This window comes from Rhea americana, unplaced genomic scaffold (genome assembly GCF_003343005.1).
Source record: "Rhea americana isolate MKP2758 unplaced genomic scaffold, rheAme1 scaffold_26, whole genome shotgun sequence".
Lineage (NCBI taxonomy): Eukaryota > Metazoa > Chordata > Aves > Rheiformes > Rheidae > Rhea > Rhea americana.
In genome coordinates, this window is record NW_028186379.1 from 6,226,169 (window position 1) to 6,248,827 (window position 22,659).

At 37.6% G+C, this 22,659-nt stretch overlaps 1 protein-coding gene across 4 annotated transcripts in view; it reads left to right on the forward strand.

The window, feature by feature from the left end:
• OSBPL3 (oxysterol binding protein like 3) overlaps nt 1-22,659 on the forward strand; it is a 78,976-nt gene that overhangs the window by 18,129 nt on the left and 38,188 nt on the right. For all 4 annotated transcript variants that reach the window (XM_085307578.1, XM_085307580.1, XM_085307579.1 and 1 more), the window contains exon 2: nt 13,521-13,750. In XM_085307578.1, the coding sequence (XP_085163704.1) occupies nt 13,658-13,750 (93 nt within the window). In that variant the 5' untranslated portion in view covers nt 13,521-13,657. The remainder of the gene's footprint in view (nt 1-13,520; nt 13,751-22,659) is intronic.

Here is a 22,659-nt window from a genome sequence, read left to right on the forward strand (position 1 = left end):
ATTCAAGCTTCTTTGTGTCCTCGGGCAAAATTAAGGAGTTGGATCTGACTGCACAAGGAATGAAAAGCTATGCATTGCAGTGTTTTACTGTATGCTGGAATTGGCCAAACAGCAAGATCAGATGACTGGTTTTTCAGAATCAGTTACTGGACACTACAGAGAATAAAGTCAACTTTACATCCGGTATTTGGGGACAATACTGAATTTATGAATAGATTGGTGATGGGCAAGAATTTGCATGTCTGGAAATTCTATCACTTATGCTGCAAGCAAAATGTAAAGTATGAAGGGTAATATGGTTTTGGGCCAGTCTAAATGAACTGTATTTCAGGGTGGATGTTTTGGGAAGCRTGATGTGGCCAGTTCTCACTGGATGCCGCTCAGATGCGACTTCATGTTTCATTTTCAAAATTTTTGTTTAAAAACATAATGGTGCCAAAAGGAGAGAGATGCAAGGAGAGAGATCAGAATCTCTTTCATCCCAGTTGTTGAATAACTTTTTTTTTCTACTTGGCAGAAATATAAATTACTTAGATTTTGGTGTGTGGGCTTCCCAAATGAACTGGCTTACTATTCTGGCAAAGCTTTAATTCCATTTATTAAAACGATGGTACAGAATACTGCACCAGATGCTCAAACAGCGTCTCCTGCTGTAGCCTGTATGACTTCTTTTTAGTCACTCTTTTTAAAGTAGTGATACCTGTTCAGCATGATCAATGATCTATTTCTAAACTCTTTAGGTGATGTAAATGATATTGGAGTGTTACAGGAAATCATGCCTGTTTTGTCTCTATCTGTTTTATTCTCTAGTTTGATCACTTGAAGCAATTACTGCCTTCCCTGTTCATTCTCTAATTAAGCATTGTAAAATCGCTGTAGCGAGCATCCTTACTTTGTTTGAAGAGTGAGATGATTGAAAGAGTAGTTTCAACAAGAACTATTTATGCTTCTCCAGATCAGTGCAAGTTTTCTAATCCAGAAGATCGTCAGAACTAGGAACATCGAGGGGCTGGTTCTTCAGTCAAAATAAGAACTGCAGATCTCCTTAATACTCTGTCCATGTGTATGCAGGCTTTCGGACTCTTGTCAAATTATATGGTACCTTTTTCAACATCTTTTATCTCCAACCTCAAAATGCTTCTCATAGAAATTTTATCTGTAAAGGATTTACTACATAGCCTCCTTCTTCTGCACAGGAAAGCCTTTGAGCCTTTCCAAAAGGAATTTTTGCAGCAGTCTTTACACTGCAAGTGAGAAAGTGAAAATTTTGAAATTTTGTTCAGACTACCTTGTTCTCCCCCCCCCCCCCCCCCCATGAAGAACAGTCAGGCAAATTGGCATGTCTGAGAATGAGAGTCTGACCGACCCAAGGGGCTCCACACATTTGTGGCCAGGACTAAAGGAACCCTCTATGCAGTTTCACACTTCAGCAGCCTTTGAAAATACGATTTTATGTTGAAAATAGAATTTTATGTTGCAGACTTTGTAAAGGTGTTTTCCTCCTTACGTGTTCTCTTGTAACTGTTTTACAGATTAAAATGGTGTACTTGGATGAGGTTTTATTCTTCAGACTTTTTGTCTTAAAAGTGTTGCTTGCTGGCAAATAAAAATCCTGGAAAATGTCACTGAAGATGAATAATAAGAAAATAGTTAAAGAAAGAAAAGGAAAAAATATTAATGTCTACCTAGGTAATGGAGCCACTGTTGACATATTTATTACTTTAACAGTTTTATCAAAAAAAAAAAAAAAAAAAAAAAAGCTTTTTACTCTTTCCTCAAATAAATTACCTTTTCTGTCTATTCTTTTCAGAAATTCAAGTGCATTATGTGAAAAATTATGGGAAATACCTTGTCAAGTATGCCAGGTTACACCTGATGCTGCACTACCCATAATTAACCACAGGTTTAATTTGTTACATGCCATGATGGTCTAGAAAAGACTGTCCCACATGGAAGCATTTTGGAAAAAAGCACACGAAAATGATGGGAAGAGAGTAGATTGATAGGAGTGGAATAACAGTGGTGACACTCTTTAATATTAAAAAGTTTAAGGGAAATTTATGTCAGTTGTAAATAACTGTTTCTTGCATTTTTTATATAATATGTAATTAAAATCATGGATGTTTGGTTGTAGTTCAAGTATAACCAACCACAAAAATGTTATGAAGGAAAAAAGATACTAGACTGCACATAAATCATAAAATCCTTCATGTTGTTGTCTGCGATCTCTGTAGCCTGCTTGCAGTGACTGGAACTGCAGTAGAAAAAAAAAAAAACTCAGATTTATAACTCCTAATGAGCACAACTCGTAAGTTGTAACAGTCACTGATCTCAATTCAAGTTTTCTATAAATTCTTCATTCTTTCATGTTGCTGAGGCATCCTAATTAAAAACTGCAGTCTTTAAACCTCTAAAAATGCTCAAAAATAAGAGTGTAACTGCAGCATATTTAATCAAGTAGGAGTTTTTTTGTTTTTAGTTCAGTTCAGGATAGCCACTAGCTGGCACTAACATGAATGTATAACAGAGTATTTCTTTCAGATCTTCCTCAATCAGTTGAAGATAATACCACTTTTGCTTTCTCATTGCTATCCGTAAGCTGGTGATTACTGTCTCTGCATTTTGGCGAGCAGAGCAAAATATGTGAAACTATCCACTGTGGCAGCTGACTCTACACTTAACTTGGAAAAACTTTTTCAGTAAAGGGATAGTAACAAATTGCTTGGGAGCAAGAGTATCTTAAAATGCTTTGGCTATTTGCAAAGTGAATTTGAGTTTCAGTTGTAACCTGTCAGTGGAGGTACTGAGCTACTACTGAAAGCCACAAGTTCTCAGCTGATTTATGCTATGAGCTTTATTGCTGGAGGAATGCCATATTTTACATTGGGATGCTATCCTGTAGTTGAATTGTATAAACAAGCTTAGTCCATTAAAACTTTATACATCTTTCTTGTTCTGGGCTGCCCATAATAATGTTAAATTATTCATCAAATCTTAATTGAAGTTTTCCTTGTTGGCTAATCTCCTAAATTGCTTTTAGATTTTGGTCCACTGTAGCTATGTGCTGATAGGATGAGCTGATGTGAAAACACATCCTAAAATGGATCTTTCATATTTTTGAGCACAGTTGCCACTTTTGTGGCCTCGTGTTCCCTTCTCTTTCTATTGTCAAGGTCAAAAAGGCCAAAAGTTCTCTTACCAGTTCAGTCTGCATGAAGTTACCTCTAAAGTAACCCTAGCTCTGGATTCAGGTACTCCTTCAGCATTTCGGAACTGAGCGGCTTGTTTTGCTTTTCTATCTTTTGAGATGGGGAGAGGATTTTTATTATAGTCATTTTCCTGTGTAATAGCTACTCTGTTAACCTGGTCAGAGACCCTGATCTCTAGCCTGCATCTTGCCTTGCTAACCCAGCTGTTGTGATTGATTCTTTCCCCTGATGGGTCTGCATGTTTCATGTCTCGTATCATTTCATTTCATATGCCTCACTGAATCCAGAAGTGGGAAACAGCTCTGTTCCCTTCATCGGTGGTTGTTCTGGCCTTTGTCTCATGACTGTCTTAATTTGCCTTTTTGTTGTAGTCGTCTTAAAGGAGCTGATTTCCGTGCAGTTTCTCTCAAGTGCTGCTTTTGGCTCTGAAAGCTGTTTTTTCAAATGCCAACACTGGACAGATCTTTAAGTCAGTGTGTGTGTGTATACACGTCAGTTTCATTATTTTTCTTCATTTTTGGCAAAGTACTGCATGTAATCGTTCTGATTTATGAAGCATTTTACTACATCTTGCACCTCTCTGCTTCTAAGTCTCTTTCAGTTTACTTTTATCCTCTGCCATGAGGATGGAAAAACCTGATCTGTGGAACTTCTTTCCTCTTTCCCTTTGTCAAGGTGTTCATTACAGTCATAAATAGGAATGAAGTTAGTCTTAAGTGTGATACAGATGCATCTTCCAAGAGAATGGTTCACTCCCTCTACAGGTGCTTCTCAGTGCTCTTGTCACTGGCATACATGATCATGACTTGTGTTCCCAGCAGAATGGACAGTTGCAGGTGTTGTCCTGCCCGTCCTTGAGAAGCTGCAGCCTGAGCCTTCTCAAATGTCCTATTTCTTCTTGTCCTGCTCTTAAAATGCTTGGCTTCAAAATACTATCTTTCCACTTCAGCTTTCAGTCCTAAACTTAATTTTTCCACACTTACTTGTTTCCATGGATCCTTCAGGAATACTTAGGATAAATCACTGTGAAATAAATAGCAACTTAGCTATTAAGGCAAGTGCTCTAGCACAATAAATTTGATGCATATTCTATAAAAAAGGCATACAGAAACTTAAAAGATGTAGAATTAAACCCCATATTTTAATATGTTATATACCAAATGAGATTCTTAGCCATCTTGTGAGAAGCAGTGTGTGTGCCTTTCCTTTTAAAAATTCAAGTTTCAAAGATGCATCTACTTCAAATTGCATATCTTTCCCTAAGCAAAGAAGGAGGTTTCTCCAGTGAGAGTCAATATTTAACATAAAATTAAGCTCTAGATCTTTTCTGAAAATAGGTACTAGGCTCTTCTGTTCTCTTAACCTTCATTAAGGCTTAAGTGAGTCTATTAGAAAGAGACTTGGACACTTACCTTGCTTAAGAATTTACTTAGACAAACATTGGAAATGTTGTCTGAAAACATTTGTAGAAAATGGAGTGGAAAGGGAAGTTACAGAACTTACTCCATCCTTCTGTTCCTAGGCAAGGTCAATTATATCACTGCCGGTTGCTTCAAGGTTTCTGAAGGTCAGGATAGATGGTGGAGGTTCTACCATCTTTTAGGCAGTCGCTTCAGCACTTAACTTTAAAAACCTGAAAAGTAATCATATTTCTCTCCCCTTCCCCCCCCCCCCAAAAAAAAAGTGCTGAATGATTGAACTAATAGCCTAGCTCTCTCAAGGGGCAGATGATAGGATCTTAGGGTGCTCTTGCCACATCAGGAATCTATGTGAAGTACATTGTTTGAGTTCGTATTACTCATATTTTCCGTAACTTCACACGAAAGAATAAAATGGATAGAATTAATGTGTTGCCTGCCTGTTAGTCCTTCTGGTAAGAGTGTGTGTGGGGCAGAGGGGGAGGTATATCATCATGAGAAAAAGGTAGAATCAGTGTGCCTACTTACATGATGTATTGAAAATCTGTTTTATTATAAAATAGGAGTCTGAGAAACTCATGATATCCCCTAACATTTGAACTAAGAATATTAAGGTTTCAGGAGCCTATGGACTTAAACTTCAAGCTACTATTTCATGAATTACTACTTCTATGTTTAATCAGGCAGCCAAGTATGTTTAGACACTTGTTGCTTTACTCCCTACTAGTTGTGTGGCTGYTATTTCAGTAAAGGAGGCCTTTGCAAAAGTGGTATTTCAGGAATTCATACACTCTGCCAAATTTTCAGGATTGCAAGTAAAATGAATTCTTTCAGATATGAGAGTGTTTCAGCCCACATCTTCATCTGCAAGTTGGGTTTTGGGTGTTTTTTTATTTATTTCTTCCTAAATGCATTTTCTTTCTGTTAGACACTTAAAGGTAAATGACTTGGGTGTGAGGTCATTCATAGCTCTTTCTCTTTGCTGGCTTTTGATCTTCTGGACAATTACAGAGGTGGTTGAGTGACCCTAAATATTTTCCCTGATCAGAATGGTTACGTTTTGATGTCAGTTTGCTTCACTCTTGTAAAAAGCACTGGCTAGGCAATATTCAGCTGTGAAACTGCAAAGGATCTTACTTGATGGTGTCTATACATTTAAGGTAGTTATTGAAGGGAAAAAAATAGCAAATCAGATGCAGGTAATCTGAGAAGATTTTTGTGATGTGGATCCATCCTTGTGAACTATCCAAGAATATTTGCAATTTGCTGTATTGAGCCAGTGTTTCCTGTACAAAGCTTGAGCTAACAGCTCCAAGAAAAATATCTGTATTTTCTTCTTTCTAGATATCCTGCTGAATCAGAAACCCAAGTGTTAGTTGAGGATATGTATGCTTTGATAGAGCAGTGAGGCCACTTGGTGTTGTGTATTATTTTTGGTTAAGAGATCTGTAGTCCAGTGCAGTGGAATCAAAAAGATTGAAATTAGTCCCCAAATTTGTGTTGGTTTTTAATGAAATTGGTCTGGATGACTTTGAGAGGAGATGGAGCATCTCAGAGCAGTGTATCTGCCTTAACTACAAGCAGTGGGGATGTCCAAGAGATGTTTTGGATATGTTGTCTTGTAAACCTCTTTAATTTTTATTTAAAAAAAAACCACTCAAAATGTACACAGAAATGTAGTTTTCTTTATATACGCCAATTTTTTTCCATTGAAAGATCTGAGTTAACAAACTCTTACCTTTTTGCATTAATAACAAAACAACTTAGCACTTATTTAATGTAGTACTAATTATCCTCAGTATACTTCATAAATAGTTTCCTATAACGCTTCTCTAAAGTGTCAAAATTTGTTCATATATTGCACATTCAGAAACAATATAGGTGAGTTAGAGACCCTGAGCCAAAGATAATGTTAAAGGGAGTTAGCACTGTGCTTATAGCTGTCTGCTGTTTGATCAGAATACTGAACTATGCGTTTCTTAAGTTTCACGCTGTCTTAGTATGAAAACTTCATTGGTCTTCTCGTAATCTTTCAAAGGCAGCTGTATGTCTAGCTGCAGCAATTTGTTTATAAATATTAATGTCATAAAGAACACTGGAAAAAGTGTTTTAAAATAGACTTAAGAGGCTGAAGCCTCTAAAGATACAGTAAGTTGGTCTAGAAGAAACGTGAAATTTTTGTAATCCGTGATTGTTACACATTGAAGTGTTTACACAAATTTTTGTGTGTCCTAAGAATTACTGAGTGTTGTTATTGCAGTCATTAAAGTTAATGGGATTTAAATTTTGAATTAATAAGCCTTCTTATAAAGGAGAAACATTAAACTCAGAAGAGGAAGTGTGGGAGTTTTGTGTGTGTGTGTGTTTTGTTCTTTTTTTTTTTTTTTTTTTTTTTTTTTTTTTTTTTTTTTNCATACACTACGCAAATACAACAGAGTTTGTGTAGCTTGAAAGGAAGAGGTACCTCTTTCAAAACCTTGAAAGAGTAGATGGTACTGAAGTGTGAAAGCTAAAACACCACATCAGAGGGGATGAAACAGGCTTGTTGTATCTTGCCACTCTTTAATAAGCTTTTCTAACTTTGTGTAAGAGCTGAAAAAAGAGCTGTTCATATGTACCCTGTGATGTTTCTCTTCCGACTGTGGCAAGGATCATACCTGGGTCACAGAAGCTCTTCTTCAAGTAGTCCTATTTGCTGTAATGCCTAAAACCACATATGATTGATTTTGGTTTTGTTTCTCCACAGCAATGTCAGTTCCTTTAATAAAATAAAGTGCTTGATGTCAACCTGGGTAGCTTAATGCAGCTTACAGTGTTACACAGCTTATCAGCTCACAAACGAGACAGTCTGATACAAAATTATACTGGATTTAGTAATTTGACAAGAGAGTCTTTTCCTTGACATACAGACAGTGCTGTCTTCAAATCTTGATCTACTCATGCTGGCAAACAGACAGATACTGCCACAAGAAGGCACTGACTACCAGAATTTACACTGTGCTTGTCAAAATTGAATGTAGAAAAACAGACAGTGTATTTCAGCAACATGTTAGCAATAATGAGTGCTATTTTAAAAAGGRAAAAGCTTAGGGCGTAATGGAATATCTTTGTTTTAATGAAGTAAACAAAGCTTTAAATAGTAACAGATGATAACAGAAGAATAAAAGGCAATCAAGCTCATGCCGAAGCCCTGATGGGAATGTTTCTGCTGGTACCATCCCTGGGACATTATTATTAACCATCTGTACCAAGTGGTCCTTTCCAAAGCTTTTAGTATGGACTGTGAAATGATGCCATGTGCCTATGACTTTGCCTATTGAAGATAACAAGCTTTTCTCTCTATTCCATTGCATGATCATCCTTCAGTTTTCTTGTGATTTGTACGTCCTTCTCTAAATATATACTGTTTCTGTTGCAAACAGTCCTGCACAGTAAAGGCAGATCAGCCCTGCTGTGTGAAGTATATGTGCTCCCAGGATAGGATTTGATCACAACTCAGTAGCTCTCACTTTCTCTCTCCTTTATCCTCTTCATAGGGAGACTGTGGACCCATCTCTTAGTGGGTTACAAACTGATACCTGTGGCCCCAAGGTTTATGGCTTCACACTTGAATTCTGTGTGCAGATCGTACTAGTAGCTGGCAAGGGGGCCTCTGAGACCCCACTCATTCAGGCGCCTTGTGCTAAAGAGCAACAAGCTGGTTGTCTGACCTATTTATAAAGTTGAGTTAAGTGTGCTATGAGAGCTAACTGCTACAGTTATAGTACAGCCATTACTGCTTGTGATTTTTTGTATTACTAGATACGTATACACATATGCATGTGCATACCCAGCAAGTTTCATACAAATGTAATCTACCATAAATTCCCTGAGAGGAGTGAAAAAAAACTGTCAAGATTACGCATTTAAAATTAATCATATGTCACATGCAATATTAGAGTCAATGTGTATGGTGGACATGACGAAAGATGGTATTTTTATATGTACTTATACTTCAGGATACATATTGACCTATTTCTAAATTTATATAAGAGCTTACTAATGAAAGGAACTGCATCATTCACCCCAAGGGTTACTGAAACAGCAGACACTTGCATTGTTTCAGAAGCGGCTGAGTAGACCTGACATTGAAGCATATTCTTCTTTGACATCTGACTTGATTTTGTTGCTCCCTTCTTCATTGCTCCCTGTTTGAACTTTTCCTCTCTTGGGTCAGTGAAGTAGTATGATTTAATTACATCAATATCCTTCTTAAAGAAGTGGGCTGGAAGGAGGTAACTGTTTGCGTTGTAAGACTAGTTCAGTGCCATGTCATGAACCTGTACCCCTATATAATGAACATAGGTGCTCAACAGAGGTGGTGATTTGGACAGATCTAGACAGATCTAGAGACAGCATCTGTTTGATGTCCTTTCTGAAATATTTCCCGTTGATAACTTTCTTGTTAGGAACTTTTGCTTTCAGAATTCATTTTAATAACTTAATTATATAAAATTATTTCCCCTTTTCCCTGTAGATTCCCAGAAATAGTACAATGTTTGTTTTATATCCTTCAATAGCATGAATCTTATGGTAATTTTGGAACTCTAGTTTTCTTTCTTGAAAAGACATCTTCAGTTTTATGTGGCTTATCTGTAGTCTATAAATAACTCTTTCCCTTGCTGAGCCAGATGAGACTGTTGAATAGATTAAAGCCAACAATTTGAAACGTAATAGAGAAAGCCATGAAAGCGTTAGTTGGAAAATAATGCTGTTTTGTTGATCCAGGTGGATGTGAATGAATGTAACTTAGTTTTTTTAATAATTGCTAGAGAGCAAAGGTTTTAGCMTGGATTCTTCTTTTTAATTCAATGAAAGTCGAGGTGGTTTGCAAATCTGATTTGCATTTCTCGGCATGTGCACTTGCTGTGCCCATGTGACTTTCATCTGTTCTATTCTGTTGTTGCTGTTTTATCCAGAAGACTTTAATTGACTACAGCTACAGAATAAAATACACACTTCCGGTCTTGCTGCTTAAATGCTCTTTACAGTGCTCTTTCACTGCTGAAACAGCTCTGAAGCAGCTGTTAAGTCTTTATTTTTCTTCCAGATCCCTGACAAAAATAATTCCCTAATGTTGTGTACTGCAGTTCTCCAGATTTTTCTGAGTGTCTGCTTTTCTTGTTTTGTGAGCTGTGGGAACACTTAAATTCTGCTGCAAGCTTATTGTTTTCAGAGTTRCAAGAGATGAACTTTGATATTGAGGAACAGCCTTAAATTAGTGCTATCTTAAAGTTTTGAGGTACTGTTACTTTTCTTTTTTAATTGGTCTTCCTATTGTAAATACTGTCATATGTTTATATTTGCTTTAATTGATGTAGAAAGATAAAGCTCTTAGTAGCAGATGACAAGTAGAGATAAGTGCTGTTAACAGGTTTGGGATGCCAAAGCTAGAAATAATATCTGTTACCCTCTTACTGTTAATTCTGTAAAGTGCACCTGGTGAGATGTCATTTGTAAAAGTACTTTCTTGGCCTACTTTTATTGCAGTTGCCTAGAAAGAGAAGAATTAGGCCAATACTTAGCACTTGTGAAGATCCTCATCCGAAATTTATTTGAATTTGCCTCATCCTCACACCCTTGACTTGTCTTTTTGGAACAGACCATGGTAACCGGTACTGTGTGCTTCAAGGGAAAGGTGGAAGTAAATCCTGTGGTGTGGGCAGGAGCAAAAAGATTTTGAAGCACAAGCAATTGTGTCACAATGACCTCAAAACACGACAGCCTACTGACATTTTAGCTTAGGATAATATTGATTTTTATACCTGCTTCAAAGCCTTAATTACTCTTGTTTCTTAACACACAAAATGTGAGTTACCCTAGGGAGGTTCAGTCGCTGCTGCTGGCAGCCAGAGCATGAGGTCCATTTGGGATGCAGGATCAGTGTATTCATGCCTTACTGGAAGAGTAACTTGGTTATTGCTGAAAAGGAACTATGTTTTCTTCTTCCTGAACTTCAAGAAGAAGAGAATTCTTAAAAGAGCACAGAGTGGTTGCTGGAGGATGCAGCCGTTTTGACAGAGGTTGTAGGCATGTTCAGTATTTACATACACTTTCTCATGTTAAAATTTGGAATTCTCAAGACTGTTACTGGGAAACATCAATAAAACAGTAAGAGAAAAGACTTTAAACRGAGGACAAGTTTCATTCTGTCTTTTTCAGGGCTGGTAACAAAAACCTTTTCTTCAATTCACAAAGTTAATTTGAAAGAAAAAAGGAAGATACAAAAGCCCTAATTCAGAGGTGGACTCTGTCAAAATGCTACTGCRTTTTGGATTTATCTTGCCTGTCTCCTGCCCCTCATTTAAGCACCTCTGATTAGATGGCTGAGTTGTCATCTTTAATTCTGCAATATCAGAGGACGGTTCAGACTTTGGGTGTACTCATCTGAATTCTGAGAAAGTGCCCATCTCTGATTCCAGAAGGGCAAATGATGTTGCTATAGGTTCCCTTAAAAGCTCAGTTAGGTGCCCAAAGTTAGGTGACATGAGTCTAAACCTGGGCCATGCCTACGTTAGCAAGTAGGGCAGTGCAATTCATGTGGACCTTTGCAGTGGACCCAACATCCACATTGTACCTGTGTCTGCTGGTTTCATTTAATCCAGACAGGATTTGGTTTGCATTTCTAAGACTGTTCTACAGTACACACCAAAAGGTGGTAATTTAAGAGGGAGATTTGCAAATTAAGTGCATTTCCAATCTATGTTGAAATGCTATTGTACCCACACCTTAATTTCATTTAGACACCATACTGAACAAGATGATGATAGAAATATTCTTCTGACTACATAGCTCCTTTTTGTACTGAAATCAGTGACACCTCTTTTTTTCAGTTATCTGAAACTGCCAGGACATCTCCTCTGTTGTGTTGTGCATTTGAAATGGGCAAGGGGGGGGCTGTATAATTTATATCAGCATGCTCTGGGGATCTACTCATAAGGTCCCAATAACTCTTGGTGTTTGTAGCTGCAAATTAGCAGCCTGTTTTTGTCATGAAGTGTGCTATTCTTTGCCAAAATGCTAGATAATCAACATTGGAGACAAAGTGATAAATTCCTCATTTTGAACACTGAGCAGTGAAGAGTGGTACTGAGTAAACAGTGTGCATTAGTAAAACACTCGCTGCATGGTGCTTTCAAGGGGTTATCTGAACTGTAAGTTTGTCAAAACATCTTTACGTTCCTGTCCTGAATGTTTGACTTCTGCCTGTAAATGGAGATATTACTGTTAAACTGTTCTACTAAATGCAGCTTGAACTTCATCAAGAAAGTCATGTTTCATGCTTAGTGAGCAGCTTAAAACCTGCATAAAGTGAGCTAAACCAATTCCTTCTAGAGTGGTAATCCTTAGTGAAATGCCATGTGGAAAATTTGTATTCCAGATAGGAAGAGAATGTGCACTACTCCTGATTTCAATAGTACTTTAAGTGTAAAACCTGTGCACAAGGCTTGATGCAGTTCACTGTGCTGTTTTGTTTTTGACTACTTGTGTTTGTTGACTTTGTATCTGATGGTTACTGGAAATAACTGCGCAGGTGACTCACCAGTGAATAGTCTTAGTTTTCTTTTTCTCATGACTTCTGGAGACTGGGACTGTCTCATCACTATCGTTTTGCATAGTTTTGCAAACTATAGCGGCAGGGAGAGATGTTTCTGTGGCATGCTGTTGTCTTCATCTTAAATATAGCACTTGTGTTTTTAAAAAGGGAAAGTTGAATTCTTAAAATACACCCAAAGAGTTTCACTAGGGATCTTAAAGTGCTGCTTCTCTTGAAATAGGTTTATGAGCCCCTTCAAGAAAAAATGAATGCTATTCAATACTGCATGAGCCTGGCTCAGTATGGTACGTAACTGAGTCTGAGCAAGCAAGCAGCTTCTGAAGTTATGCCACCTTACCTCAGAAATGGGATTTCCCTCCTCTCTGTGGAAACTTCCTTATCTTCTTAAATACCACCGCTTGGTGGTTCTTTCACTCTTCCTCATGTGCTAATTTATTGCCCAAAACAGTAAAATCTAAAGTGGTATACAACTTGCAAAGGCCCACGCTGCCTTCCCCAGAGTTTTGGAAAGCGTCACCYTTTTGTTATGTTCTGTTTACTTTTTTAAAAAAATTAAAAAAAAAATACCTTGGCAACTCTTGCCCACACCGGAAATCCGTTATTTGAAGTTACTGGCATAGCTTTTATCTGCACATGCTGCAACCACTGCAGTTATTAAACAAACTATTAGTTATTCTTCCAGTCACTGACTTAGAAAACGGATGTGACAACAGTTAGAAATTTCTGATTCCAAGTAGGATTAGTTGTGCAGAGTTCTAGGTAGGTGAGTCTGCATCATCTTTAGCCTATCTCTTGGGTTTTTTTTGTGTGTGTGTGTGTTTTTTTTTTCCCTTGCATCCTGAAGCCACATGTACTTGCTTATATTATTAAGGACCTGGGAAAAGAGGTATCTAAGAATTTTTTTTGTTTTATATTTTTTGGCAAGACATTTTTAGATGCTTTTTCTTGATTTTTTTTTGAGAATAGTTCAGCCCTTTCTATATAGAGAGATATTAATCATATTCTGTGCATCTTTATTAATTTTTTGACTGAGTTTAAAAGATTTTGTACTTCAGTTGTGTTCTGCATAAGTAATGATGATTAAAGCATGCGTTTAGAACCCAAAGTAGTTGTTGTTCCTATATGATGTTTAAAAATTACCCTAAAGCATTTGTTGAGTTAATTTCTAATGGTGTACAGTAATGCAGTCCATTTATATTATCAAGGGCTTTATTATGACTTATTGGTTCATGTTGCAGGATGACAGTAAGACGGTTTGATTAATCTATTTTTTTTTGTTTTTCTTTTCCCTTTCAGGAATTTCTATGAGATGCAGATCATGCATTGGGTAAAGGATGAGTCCTGCATTTCTCTCAGGAGTCTTCCGATACATTTTCTTAATGCCCTTTTAACAGAGTCTAATTGAGTTTATGTGAAACAAATTGTCTTGAATCATGAATGAAGAAAAAAGCCTTGGTGCACCCCAGAAAATGTTATCTCCTTCAAGGAGTACAAGCAGCTGCTCCTCTAAGCAAGGAAGTCGTCAGGTAATACAACTTTTCCCTCCACCTCAGACTAAAAACTGTCAAGATTGTGTGTTAGTTTTGCTTTTGGGTATCATTGGCTCGCTTAAATTTTGTTTTCCTGTTTCCTAGGTTTCCTCCTTCTGTTTTCTGTTTTTGCTGGTGGCAGCTTCTTGTTTTCAGTCAAGTGCAGTTGGATATCAGGCAGTTGTAGAACTGGAATGATTAACTGTTAAATTCAAATTTTTATCTCATTGTATGTATGCTGCTTTTATAGTGAAACATTGCAGCTGAAGACACTTGGTTTCTTTGATCCTGGAATCCTAAATCTTCCCTAGAAGGTACCACTTCTGTGGTAGCATATTGTGTATCTGCTCTGCTTATTTCAAGTTATCAGGGAAAGGTGTGCATGTATTTGTGAAAAAGAATATTTTTTTTCCTGAAACTTGACATAGAGCCCCTATTGAAACTGAAAATGTGCCTAGAAGTGCTGATGTAGGACTGTACTTAAGAAAATATGTTGCATGATGCATCTGAATGCCTCGTACTGTGTGAAACACCAAACCAGGCTTTGTTTACTGCAGATATTTATTTATTTATTTATTTATTTATTTATTTATTTATTTTTAACTTATATGCCTATGAGTATTTGTGCTGACAAGTGAGACTGTTGAAGACAGCTCTTTGCGGTCAGGAAAAACTGACCTGCAGCCATACTGAGAATTAAGCTTGGAACACAATCCAGCCATGCTTACAAAAAGAATGTGGGCTGTGTGCTCGACATAAAGTTTTATTTGTACAGATACTGGCTTAGTGGCGCTTTTGAAGCTGCCTTTGGTTGAAATTTTAATTGGATTTGAGCATCCAAGTCCCCTGAAAGMTTTGCAGACCTCAGCTGTGTTTTGAAATAGCACCTGCTTTTCTTGACTTTGTGGCCCTCCACACACAATTGGGAAGGCTATCAAATTTCTGAATAATTTCTGCCTTTTAAAGTGTTGTGATTGAAAGAAGTGTTATGCATTTCTAGTATGCTGAGCAAGGAGATTCTTGCTTTCAGGATACTCTTGGTTTCTTGCGGTATTTTTCTCATATCCTCAGTAAGAGAACCTCAAAAAAGAGTTTAATTTAAAACAGTAGTATTGTCTGTTCCAACAGCTAATGTCGATCAAGCAGTGTTATGTAGTATTGTAATAAAATTTATATGAGCATGACTAAATCCACTAGAATGTTATGCAGCCATTAAAAGTACTTATATTTACGSAGAGGGAATTTCTGCAGAAAGTCTGTTCACTTCCATTTAACTACCAAATCTGTTGAATAGCTCAACTTTCTTGTCCAGGAATTACATTGTTAGCCAGTCCCATTTCTTATCCAAAGGAAGAGAAGTTCTCTCACTCCTTCTTTGGAGGAAAGGAATAATTTAATAAGGTTCAATATTACCTTATCTCTTTCTGGATTTGTAGCCTTTGAAAGCCTATTAAAAAAAATGCAAGGTATAGCTGACAGAGGTGAGAGTTGCAACTTATTTATTCATAATTTTGGTACATCCATGTTCATTTGTTATAGTCAGGCAGATGATAAGTTGCTTCATACACCTATCAGATCTGGTTAAATGGAGGTATAAAGTGGGTTGCTTCCTAGTGTATATTGAAGGCAACATGGTTTTTGTTTCCTCATGATAGTATGGAGCAGGGTGTGAGGTGTCTCTGCTGTGATTAATGTTCCAGTATTTCTCTTCTGTTCACGATTGGTCATTGCAGCACCAAGTAAGTAATAGTATGCTTCTGTATCTATGGAACCTGAAGCACGTCAGTTCAGTGAGGGTCCATATCTTCTGTTAATTACAGAACCAAGCCCACAGAAGTTGAGGGAGTTCAAGTTGCTGCTTGTAGGCTATGAAAAGATCACAACGCTAAAAGCTCTGACCAAGAGCAAAGCAAGCAGAGAACTTAGAAACACATTTTTCAGAAGTTACATGTGCTTCTCAAGGCTCCGCTTATGTTTTTTCTTTTTTTTTTTCTTAATGAGAATTTATAGTGTTTGTAGGGGATTTTTCAATACCTTTTCTACTCCTTCCTTTAGTGTGTAGTAACTTCTTAGATTAGATACATTATACTATAACTTTCTTTGCATCTAGCCATTGCTGAAGTGATCAAGAGGTCTTCCCTCAATCTAGTTAAATCTAGAAGAATAAAACCTCCAATTAATTCTAAATTGTGGGGGTTTTTTTATTTTTTTTCTCCCCCCCCCTTCTTCCCCTCCCCCGAGTTGTCAGTGTTTATGTGCATGGTTGTGTTATTACTGTTCCTTCCTTAATTCCCTGTTGCTTTGGATGTTTTACACATGGCTGATTTCTCATATTGAAGTTGTCATGCAGTTTGCAGAACAAACTGTTTTGCTGGGGAAAACAAAGACTTAAATATCCTGTACAACATACACTCTGTCTGGATAGTTACTTGAAAAAAACTTGTGCTGATTATTTTTTCCCTTAATTTTTTTTTTTTTTTTTGTTAATTGTAGTTCGTGCTGATAGCATGTTTCGGTGAATGCTTTGATAAATAGTTATTTGCTGCATATGGAAAGATAGACCTTTAGGATTAACACAGGTGGTACTCCACAGGGCTGACATACCAGCATGGACACAGCAATCCTTTGGGTGAAGAACAGTTCTCTTCTGCCTTCTGCTCCCTGAAAGCTTCTAGTCTTGCAAGTTATTGAGGTTTATGTTTATGTCTTGTTAAGTATACCCTTATTTTACTAGTATAAGGCTTGAATTTTTGCACTAAACAAAAAGGAAATCAAGATCGTTCTCACCATCCCTTTACATCAGAAGATTTCTTGTTACATTTGATCAAGTAGAAGTGTTTATATCATTAATAACTTCTTTTGCACTTAGGCTCTTGGACCAGTAAGTTGAGAGCTTCACAGTCCACCCCTACTAATACTCACCTGCTCAGGGCTGACAAGACTGCGGATAAGGGAAGTTTTTGAGCGTTAATTTATCCTTTTCATATGCATGTTGGTTTAAATAACAACACTTAAATCTTCTATTAAGAGAAAGCCAACTGTATGAAGTTCTGTAACACTTTAAAAACAAACAAAAAAACTTCACTAAGAATCCCCTAATTATAACCAAAAAAGTACCATATGCACAACTTAGCTCTAGTAGAATTTTTATTTGCAAAACCTGGAAGAAAAGTACCATTTAACACCAGTGTTTTATTAGCAATATCATTAAAATAAGTAGATTTTCTGTATGCTCTGCTGAGTGGATGGTGGAGTATAATGTTCTTTCCTTTGTCTTCCAGTTGCATGGAAGATTTCTTACTCTTCCTGCAAACATTTGTGCCCCTCTTGGGCACAAGCCTGCAGAACCAGGCTCTTCTTTGCTTGCTAGATAACAACAGCCTGGCTGCTGCTGCTTATTTTGCCAAAAGGACTATGCTGCTTATCTGACAACGCAGTTCTTTTAATCTGATTAAGTGGAAAGAAACTCTGAAAAGCTCAGGAGTAAAGGAATCATGCTAGATTTTTTTGAAAAATTAGTGAGGCCTGAGTTGTGAGCCTCCCTGTTTTCCAAAGCAGGGGCTCCACTGCAGGTATGCACTGGCACCCAGGACCAAGTAGTAACTTGAGACTGGGGCTATGGAATCATGGTGGTTTTAGGCTACCTCTGGGGTTCCAATGTCTGCTAAAATTAGGTTATTAGTCCCTGCAGAGCAACATGTGAAAATGCTGTGGAGCATAAATAGAGTCCTGTGATGCACAAGTTGGTCCACTGTCACACGGAAGACTTGATTTAAGCAGTGCTGCAGGACTTGGAGATACCTCTTCCTTCCTTTGCTAATCTTAATGCCATTTTTTTTTTTGCCAGGTGCAACACACTTGCAGTGTGAGCTGAGGACACTGACAGTTAATCCTTTTCAGTGGAAACTGAAAAAAGTGAACTTAGTGAAGTTCACCTTCACCTTAAAGCCCCATAATAGGAAGGAGGTTACTGCCACATCCACCTCTGTGATATTTTCTCCCTGCTCTGCTTCAGTCACATAAAGGGATGTCTTCCACAGAGAGACAATTCTAACTTTTTTGGGGAGGAAGGAAAGCTGTTGTTGATCATCTTTAAATTTAAACTGACATATGATCAAAAGAAGATATATTATGGTAGTAATTTTTAAGTCTAATATGTTAACCAACTTTTTAAATAGATACAATAGGGAAAAGTTTTATAACAGGAAAACTGCTTTAAAAAAAACCTTATGTTCTAGAAAAGAAAATTAAATCACTTCTGCCAATTTATGAACCATAATAAATGCTTTAGTTGCAGCTGATGCAAACCCTTATCCTCCACAAAGCAGCTTTCTATTTTTGGCACTTTAAAATATGCAGTACAACTGACTGTTTTCCACTGGAAAAGTCCGGCACTCTCATCTGTTTCGTTGAAGGAGCTACAAGAGCAGTCATCAGTCTGAGAGCCATTCAAACTCATTACTTCATTCCCCCTTCTGAAATAATTTATGGCCCTGAGGAGTTGTATGGTACGGAGTACTACAGAAAATCAGGATATTTTTAGTTTGTTAAATAAAGAAAATAACTAGTTATCTAATGACAGACTTATCTCTGAAGACCAAAGTGTGTGGTTTACATTCTTTTTTTTTCTCCAGCTACAGAGCAGATATAACCCAAGTAGCAAATATAATACAAATTTCCAGTGCTGATCTAAAATGAAGACCACGGGTAGCAAATGCAGTGATCATTTTGTGCAGATATTGGCCCATTACAATATAAAATCTTTTGAAGTGTCATAACCTTAAGACAGTACTATCTTGGACATCAGGCCAATGGCAATATTAATGTCATTCATCTGTGGCTTTTTTATTTTTTATTATTATTTATCACTATGATGTGGGGTATTTTTTCTCAGTTCCTTGCTGTGGGATAAGAATCAGCAAAATGGAGCATAATCTAAATGCTTCCAGCAGCTTTCAGGAAATCCTGTATTTCCAATTTGCTCCTCTGCTATTTCAGACAGATGAGAACAGATGATAACCAACCAGCCTGAGTCATTTGCCTTAATTTTAGAGAGTGAGCATTTTTCTTTTGCAGCTGGTCCCAGCAATAGCAACTAAAACTTCTTTTTCATTAAACAAGACGTCAGATCTCTCTTGCAAAACAAAGTATTGATCAAGGACTTACAGGGTTTGGGTCAAGAGCAAAATGGATCCAAAACCAGTCACAGCAGCAGTGTTTTGGAAACTGTGGGAATGTAGGGATTCAGATAAGAAAGATTTGACTCCTCTGGCTAGTTGGATGTGATACAGAACCAAATAAATGCCTGTTCTTGTTGCTTATGGCTGTGTCTTATAGTTATCTAAGAATTTCTCCTAAACTGTTAATTCTCTCTACTGTTCCCTGTCATTCCTTGAGCAACTTGGAGGTTAATTAAGAAGTCCTTGTGCTTCTAAAAGGATCTAGTTCAGCTGGCTCTAAAGCTTCCTTTAACTAAAGTTTGCAACTGAAGAAGCCAGAGGCTCCCAGAGAACAAGGCAGAAGTGTGAGTAAGAGACTTCTCATCTGAGATTTGGCAGGATCACATTTAATGCTGTGAGCTTGGCATGTAACTATACCATAAGAGGCTCCTTCAGTCTCTGCTGGAACCCACTTAGTGTGAAGCAGTGCATCCCCTTCAGCTTTTCCTCCTGTTTTCACTCTCATTAATTGCAAAAAAAAAAAAAAAAAAAAAAACTGTCTTGCAAGGCCCCTTTGGGGACTAGAGGAACAGTAAGAAATGTGGCTCGCCTACAGGAGCTTGTAGGAGATGTCCTGCACCTGGAATGCAGGAGTGGCCTAGACAAAATTTACACATGATGCAGACTAGGATGTGCTATGTATTTAAAAGTTTTATCTGAACCAAGTATGTTCCAGGTGAATGTAGCTAGCTGAGTCATCTCTCAGCTGCTTCCTTTTCTTTCTCACTTCAATGTAGCATGGATCTGTCTCACTTCAGAAGCCCATTTCTTCCTAAGTTTATCCTTAAAGAAAGGTGAATCTGCATTCTGGTATCTTTTTGGCTGTGCTCAGCTTTAGCCATGCTTTTCTCCCACAAATTGGCCCCTCTGTCAACCATATAATGTTCTTAAGCTGAACAAAAGTCCATGAGAATTGGATCTAGTGTTCAAGAAACTTGCTTCATTAGGCTTAATCCTAGAATTTTAAAAAGGGTTTACTGTTCAGTAGTCTTGATTTAAGATTAATTTTCAATGGAAAGTTGTGTTTGGGGACTGCAGTTTAACACATTTTAGCTAAGGCAGTGGAAACTGCCTGCCTGGTAAGCTGCTCTTGACAAATTCAGGCAAAAGAACTTTTAAGTTTTTCTGGCCAATTTCAAGAAGGAGGGAAAGAAACATACCAAAACACACTATTCTTTTTAAACTTGTAGGTACTCTCATTAGTTCTTAATCAAATCCTTCAGCTTTCTCACTTAAAAAAAAAATTACCCCTTTTCCATTTTAAATATTTACCTTTATTGAAGATTTGAAATCGGTCAATGCCAAGATTGGTTTTTATATTGGCTCATTTAGTAGAACTTGCTTCCTGAGGAGAGGAAATCTTGTCCACACGTGGACCCTTTAGCAGCAGTCATTTTAGCTGTTGCTCAGTTAATGTGAATTGTAAAATTGATTTCTTGCCCCAAACAGCAACTGCTGTCAACCTTTCATTTGTAACTGCCCGACAAATAGTGTTTCCATTTTGTAGGTTATAAAGTATTGTTCTTTGCCAAGAAGTATCTAATTACCACATGAAAATATGACTTGGTGAGATTAAAATGAGTGTGGTTGTGAGTTTTTTGTTATTTGTTTGGGTTTTTTTAGTGCTTCCAGTTTGCTAGTAGGATTAGAAGGATGTTATGGCACTGCACTAATGTTGCAAAATGAGCTGAGGTTATGTAACAAATTTTTCCCAGTACTAAAGGGAAGAGAATTAAATTGTTGAAAAATAAATACCTGTGGTTGTCACTGCACCCTGTTTGGGAGCTGGATTGGCATGCTGTTAGGTTGGGATATGGAGAAATGCTTTTTCTTTTTTATGCCTGTGGAGCTGTGGGTGCTTCTGCCAGGACTGCCGGCTGCAAGTTCCCCGAGAGCTGTGTTGGAGGAAGCTGGGCAAGAGAGAGGTGCTGTGGCAGGAGGATGGCTGGATGATGTCCCAGGCAGTGATACAGTGATGGGATTTTACTGCAGTGAAAAATCTTCAGAGCAAAATGCAGAATGATCTGTTGCATGCTACTTAGCTTTGTAGGAATTTKTAAAATTTAGTGTTACAACATTATACTATTTTTGATGACAGAAATCAGTGCCTCAGAATATCATCTTAACAATCCCAATGTTTGTGATTTAATATAAGAGTTAATAAATAATCTTGAGTGGGGAGGAGGAATCCAAAACCACACACATTTAGTGGCCTAATATTTCCATTTATGGCAAGCTCATAGACTGGAATGCTGTGCCAAAAAAAAAAAGCCCGTAAGTATTGTGGCTTATAACTGCCTTTGTACTCAAATAGCTGTGAAACTGCAGCTAGCAGACTCCACTTAATGCTGATGACTCCACGTCATGCTGATGGCATGAGCTGATGCTCAGCTTCGTTCTCTCCCTGCTTCGTCCAGCAAAAATTTGTTGTGCTGTCAGTCTCTAGCAGCAGGTGAGAGCAGTGTGCCCTGCTSCAGCTTGTGCTGCACTGCTGTGCTRGAGCTGCAGCCCAAGACCCAGCCCAGGTGGGTTTTGTTCTCCGTTCAGCCCACTTATTCCTAATGTCTGAGTAACTTTTCTGTTCCCAGATCTGATATGGTAATTTGTGTCAGGGCAGGAAAGGGTTGRTGATTATGAAGAATTACAAGCTCGTCCCAAGTAAGGAAAGATCAAAAGTAAAGAATATGGAACATAGCTTCTGATTTTTCAATTGGGGAAAATGTGAATTTATGACTGTTGGCTGTAATAATAAATGGTAATAGTATAATAATAATGATGATGATATTTAAGTAGCCATCAAAAATATTCCAAAACTGGAAGGAATAAAGGAACTACTTATTACAAAACTGCCAAGAATAAAATARAAGGCTGTAAGGGCACAGATGTCTRCTATGGTAACAACTTCATTTAGGACAGCTGCAATTTTGGCTCACCTTCAGGTAGTAGAACATTGTTGGGTGTTCTTTTAGGGTATTTAATGGTAGGAGGTGCTTAGCATCACATTTCTAATACCTGTGTGTGGCTGGATGGCAGGATGAACTCCCATCCAGGGAAGCAAACTGTCCTTGCAGTTTGTTCCGTGAAGTGCAGGTGTAAGGAGAATAATAAAATGGAGTAGTTCCTCCAGGAGCATGGGCAAATGAGAGTTTAATGAGCTGTTTAATGAATGCCTGTTTCAGGATGGTTTGCTGATTATGCCTTGTTGCTCTAGTAATGAGCATTTAAGGATTCCAGGGATAGAATGTTGCATTTTTTTTTGCACTTATCAAATACATTTGCTCCCATTTAATTTTGTGAAGAGTGAATGTCTCTAAATTCTGTGACTTTTTAAATTAGTTTTAAGTACTGTTCTCTATCAAAGGGAAAATAACATGAGTCCAAAGTGAACTTTTAAGAGATGTCTTTTGTCAAATTAAAAAGTGCAGAAAAACATCCCCCATATCAGCAACTTAGAATTGCTTGTAGCTAGGGATGGATCAAAGAGCATTGCTCGCACACTGCAGATTTTGTTTCGTTTTTGTTTTAGAGCTTTTGGGTCAGTTAGGTTTTATGGGGAGTGCTTCCCTACATAATTTACATGAAGGCCGACAAATATTCACCTATCTGGTGTAGTTCTATTTTTCCTTTAGTGTTTCATGCTAGTCCTTTTTATCATTAAATTCTACAGGTTAGAAGGTTCTCCGTCTT